Raw genomic sequence first — 6,000 nt, 5'->3', positions numbered from 1 at the left:
TCCGGCTTTTTTCTTTTTGCTTATGTGGTGCTGAGGAATTGAACCCAGGGGCTCATGCATGCAAGGCAAGCACTCTACAACTGAGCCACCTTCCCAGCCCCATATAGCAAATCTTATCCAAGGAGATAGAAGGGAGGATCAGGTTAAGGGGTCAAGAAATCAGATTCTGACTGCCACTAAGTGAGGACCCAAGACACTACATGTCCTTTCCAAGACTTAGTTTCAGCATCTGTAAAATGAGATTCTAATGCATTAAAGTCCCTGTTAGCAATAAAAATGGAAATGATAATGATCATTAAATAGTATTAGGAAATATATTATCCATACTGAGGATTAAGTCTAAATTTCATCATTATATTGCAAATGTCCTATTACAGCAACCCAGTGGCAGAAAAAATAATCTGAGGGAAAAAATAGGCCCATTTTTTCTCCAGAAAAAGATAAACCCTAGCCAGGCACAGGTGGTTATGTAATCCTAGCTATTCAAGAGGTTGAGATTTGAGGATGATAATTCAAAGGCACCCCAGGTGGGAAACTCTGTGAGACTCCGATTCACCACCAAAAAGCCAGATGTGGAGCTGTGGCTCAAAAGGTTCAGTGCTAGCCATAAGCAAATAGCTCAGGGACAGTGCCCAGGCCCCGAGTTCAACCCCCAGGATGAAAACACACACACACACACACACACACACACACACACACACACACGCCAGCATGCCATTTCTGAGGCTACTTCCATCATTTCTGGAAGCACATCCTAGTTACCTACTTGCAGGTAGAGGTATTCAAAGGCCACAGGATCTTCTTTCAGGAGGTCCAAGGGATCCTTGGGAACAAAACACACTCTAAAGAGGCAACGGGAATCATGGGCCTCCTCCCTTTCCACCACCTGCCAAGAGTAAAGAAGAGACTGTTAATCTTGTAACTGCCTCTGCCCCTGCAGTTCTTCCACAAAAAACAACCTCACAAAAGAAAGTGAAAGAGCCCCAGTTCTATTTCAGTGCTTCTCAAGACAATTAGACTTTTACTTTTTCCCATGCATCCAAAACATAAAAGTTTCAAAGTGTTTCGTTTCCCACTGAGCTATCTCCCAGGTCCTCTTTCCAGTTTCTTAGGTGCCCTTCCAGAGACAATCTTGCAATATATTTACATCAATGTGTGCATTCTTTTCCACAGATAACAATATAGTCTGCATACCAGCCAGCACCTTTTATCTCTCCACTTACATTATCTTAGGAATTTGTTTTTCTTTCCCACTATAAATACAAGTAATAACAAAAAGATTTGTAAGCAGCAAAGTTTCTAACAGGTGAATGACTGGGGTTTGTGCTCAGAAGCAATGAGGGACACTCAGAATAACTTCCCAGAGGTCATCCTTTCTTACCTGCTAGCCTGCTTCAGAAGCCCACCCTCTTTCATGTGGCAAATTCCTACCTATCTTTATAATAATATACATCTCCACAGAGAATTGCTGACCTGACTTGTATTTGGCTTTTATTTAATTATTTATTTTGACAGTCCCAGGCCTTGAACTCAAGGCCTGGGCCCTGTCTGAGCCTCCTTTGCTCAAGGCTAGTGCTCTACCACTGGAGCCACAGCACTACTTGCAGCTTTTTCTGAGTAGTTTATTGTAGATAGGAGTCTCACAGATCTTCCTGCCCAGGCTGGCTTTGAACTGTGATCCTCAGATCTCAATTTCCTGAGTAGATAGGATTACAGATGTGCGCTATCAGCACTCAACCTGTATTTGGCTTTAAAAGTTGGTACAATTAGCTGGGCACTGGTGGCTTATGCCTGTAATCCTAGCTACTTAGGAGGCTGAGATCTGAGGACTGCAGTTCAAAGCCAGCCTGGGCAGAAAGGCCATACAACTTTTATCTCCAATAAACCACCAGAAAACCGGAAGTGGCACTGTGGCTCAAGTGGTAGAGTGCTAGAGGTGTAGAGCCGAGGGACAGCACTCGGGCCCAGAGTTCAAGCCCCATGGCACACCAAAAACAAAAAAGAAAAAAAAAGTTGGCACAACTGTCAGGCACTGGTGGCTCACATCGGTAATCCTAACTACTCAGAAGTCTGAGATCTGAAGGTTGTAATTCAAAGCCAGGCCAGGCAGGAAAGTCCATGAGACTCTTATTTCCAATTAGTACCCCCCCACACACTCAAAAAGCAAGCAAACAAACAAAAAACCACCACAGAAGTAGAACTGCAGCTCAAAGTGGTAGAGCATTAGCCTTGAGGGAAAAAAAAAAAAAAGCAAAGCTCAGGGGTCACTGCCAAGGCCCTGAGTTCAAGCCCCACAACCAATTAAAAAAAAGTATAATAAATTCCTGAATGGCTTCTGTTTGCCCCATTCTGGCATCGGCAGGATTGGTCTCCCCACCTGCTCAATAAGCTCCTCCTCGTGTAGCAGGTGCAGCCTTGAGATACTGTACTGTTCTTCCAGGGCCAGCGCAAAGTAGTCAATACTTCGGATGGACAGCTTCTCCTTCACCGTGAGGATGATGTCCTGGCAGGCACAGAGGGGCATGGGATGAGCTGAGAAGTTGGGGATTCTCATTGCTCGCCTTCACCTCTCTGAGTCCTGATTTCCTCCTTTGCAATAAGTGATTTTAAACAAACAAGCAACAAAAACACAAAGTGGGCGTTGGTGGCACATGCTTGTAATCCTAGCTATTCAGGAGGCTGAGATCTGAGGATCATGGTTCAAAGCCAGCCCAGGCAGGAAAGTCCATGAGATTCTTATCTATCTTCAATAAACTAGAAAAAGCTGGAAGTGGAGCTGTGGCTCTAGTGGTACAGTGCTAGTCTTAAGCAAAAGAAGCTCCGACAGTGCTCAAGCCCTGAGTTCAAGCCCCAGCATTGGCACAAAACCCAACCAACCAACAAACAAAAAAATACCCACACCATCTTTCTGGGCAGTTATGCAAAGAAATGAGCTAACATGGGGGTTTGTCTCATCACAGGTGCTCAGAAGATGGTAGTTGTGGGATCCTTTCTCATGGGAAAGAAGTTCAAGTTTACTCTCAATACCTTCACAGTTGTGTTTGCCTCAAACTTGAAAGCTTTGGTCTGTCCATTCTCCAAGTACAGCTTGAGCACGTTGGGCATACACAGCAGAGAATTACCCTGGAAAACACAAAGGTAGTGTTGTGTCCCTGACACACCTTTCCTGTCTCTGGATGGACCAGGCTTTGGCTGCCTGGCCTTCTATGATTTGGGGAGGATGATCCTCTCACACTTTACCACTCAAGAAGGGCTTTCTCAGCATTCAAGAATTTCTCCAAAAGATAAGCACACTTTGCCACAGGACGCACATGAGAACTGTTAGATAGGGTGGAGGTGGAAAAGAGTGAACACTGTGCCCTGAGCATCTTGAGGCTGCATGACCATGGGCAATGTTTTACAGCCATCAGCTGGCATGGCTCTGTTGGTTGACATTCTTATGTGATGCCATTTGGCAAAGTGGATGACCAGCATGCCTGCTCTTCAAACAGGGCCCTTCTTAGATTCTTGGACTTTTACCTTGTAAGGTTGGCATGATGGGTGGAAAGTTTAGGACTCTCCCTTCACCCCATTTTACTGCTGCATTCCCCATAGTAAAACCTTACAAAATCCACTTACCCCAACCATCATCTCAGATTAGACAGATCTCCAGGAGATCTTGCCACTCAGTGCTAGGGGAAGATAGACACAGTGACCCCAAGTCAATAAAGAATTCTGACATGGGAATCCCCAACGTGGGGGCGAGGCGGCAGGGCAAGATTTTTGGAGAATGTCTTCAGGGCCAGCTCTCATAAAAAGTTATGTTTGGACGTTTGAGCTGCAAGTCAAAAGAGCCCTTTGAGCTGGGGTCCTTTAAACCCAGTGAAAAGTTTCTAGGGTCATCAAGATATGAACTAGACCTTCCTCCATTTCTTACTTTGCCCACTAATCTCTGTAAGAAGTATGGGTACAAAGCCCACCTGGGTAAAGATATTCACCCTGTTTTTCTCAAAACATCTTACAGACTTCTCCCTGTGAGAATCTTGAGTCTTCCACACAGAAAATGCTTGTATCTCCTCGGCAAGACTCACTGCTCTCTAGAACTCTAGTGTTTTCAGGAGAAAAAGGGGTGCTGTCCTATCCCAGTGCCCCACACTCCACCAGGATGGGGGGTTTGAATTGCTCTTTGGCTGGGGTATTTAGAAATCTTAATATCTGAGGTACGGGCTGGTAGTTCACTCATGTAATCCTAGCTACTCAGGAGGTTGAGAATGGAAAGATTATGGTTTGAGGCCAGCCTGGGCAGAAAAGTTTGCAAAAGTCTATCTCAAGAAAAACAAGACAAAATAGGTCTGGAGGTGTGGCTCATGTGATAGGATGCCAGTCTAACAAATGTGAGGCTGAGCTCCCACACTGATAACGTTTTTCCTTGGTACTATATGAGTTGTGATTTACAAGATTTCAAAAAAAAAGATGTCCATTACCACATTGCATAGCTTCCACCATTTACTTTTCTCTAGGTTTCTTCCAAATTTTTGGAGCTTTTAGAGAAATGATACAATTCTATGTTCACATTTTACCCAATACATATTTCATATGTAATTTTAATGTGAACTTAATGTTTATAATCTCACTGGCTTTGTAATATTCTATTGAGATGAAGCCTCAGAATCAAGGTAGCCTTTCTTGTGTTCTAGACATTTAGCCCTTCTACTATCTTTGATTATTTAAATTATAGTTCCTGCTGGGTGCTGGTGACTCACGCCTGTAATCCTTAATCCTAGCTACTCAGGAGCCTAGCCAAGAAAGTCTGTGAGACTCTTATCTCCAATAAACCACTAGAAAACCAGAAGTGGTGCTGTGTCTCAAGTGGTAGGGTGCTCACCTTGAGCTGAAGAGTGCTGGGACAATGCCCAAGCCCAGAGTTCAAGCCCTACTACTGACAAAAAAATAAAATAAAATAAATATACTTCCTGCTCAAGCTAGCTTCAAACCTCAGTCTTCAACCTCCTGAGTAGTTAGGATTACAGGCATGAGCCCCAGCTAATATGTGGATTTTTGCATGTTAGTTATTTTACCTTCTAAATTATTAGGATTGTGACCCCAGGACAATGATTGATTGATTGATGATTGATTGACACTGAGGATTGAACTCAGTGTCTTGTGCTGGCTAAATAAGCTCTCTACCACTTGAGCCACATCCCTCATCCCAATTCCTGGGCTTTTTTTGTGTGTGCCAGTCCTGGGGGCTTGAACTCAGGGCCTGGGTGGTGTCCCTAAGCATCTTTTTGCTTAAAGCTAGAGCTCTACCTCTTGGGTCACTTTCAGCTTTTCAACTTTTTTGGAGTAGTTTATTGGAGATAAGAGTATCATGAACTTTTCTGGTCTGGCTGGCACTGAGCCACTATCCTCAGATCTGTTTCTTAATTAGCTAGGATTACAGGTGTGAGCTACAGTGCCTGGGGTTGGTTGGGCTCCTTTTTATGGCAATTATTAAATTGTTCCTCTTTCTACTCAAAATGTTTGAAACAATTTCCAAAGCACCCAGTTAGCGCATAACTGTAGCTATTTCCTTAGCAACAAGGCTTATATAACCATTTCTTGAGTTCATTTTCTAAGGACCAAGCATCACTTCATATTTCCCTTTAAATTTCCTTAACTGTGAGTAATGTTAAATACAATTCCAGTGCTGCTTTGTTATTTCAGATTGATTCTGCTCAAGTAGCTGTGCACCCCTGATGCAGTCTTATCACTTCTCAAGTGGAAAAGTCTGTCCACCAGCTTTATCATACCAACACTTAAGAGGACGCATAGGCAGGTCACTGGCTTTGCTGTCTTTGATATTCTGTTTCATCCTGTGTCTGTCAGAGACTCCTGTAAATTCCCCTGGGAACCAGGGCCTGTGAGACATCCCAGAGATACCTCTTAGAGCCTTAGTCCTCTAAAGTGCCTCTTCCCATCAATACTTTGATCTAGGGTTTTGTTATGCTGCTCTTGGGTATTGAACTCAGGTCTTGTATG

At 43.8% G+C, this 6,000-nt stretch overlaps 1 protein-coding gene across 1 annotated transcript in view; it reads right to left on the bottom strand.

Annotated features, from left to right (window-relative positions):
• Frmpd1 (FERM and PDZ domain containing 1) overlaps positions 1-6,000 on the bottom strand; it is a 42,680-nt gene that overhangs the window by 13,404 nt on the left and 23,276 nt on the right. The window contains 4 exon segments of the mRNA XM_013026584.1: positions 201-229; positions 731-886; positions 2,378-2,503; positions 3,028-3,123. Coding sequence (XP_012882038.1) covers positions 201-229; positions 731-886; positions 2,378-2,503; positions 3,028-3,123 — 407 coding nt within the window.

This window comes from Dipodomys ordii, unplaced genomic scaffold, assembly GCF_000151885.1.
Source record: "Dipodomys ordii isolate 6190 unplaced genomic scaffold, Dord_2.0 Scaffold95, whole genome shotgun sequence".
Lineage (NCBI taxonomy): Eukaryota > Metazoa > Chordata > Mammalia > Rodentia > Heteromyidae > Dipodomys > Dipodomys ordii.
This window is presented reverse-complemented; position numbering and strand designations above follow the sequence as displayed.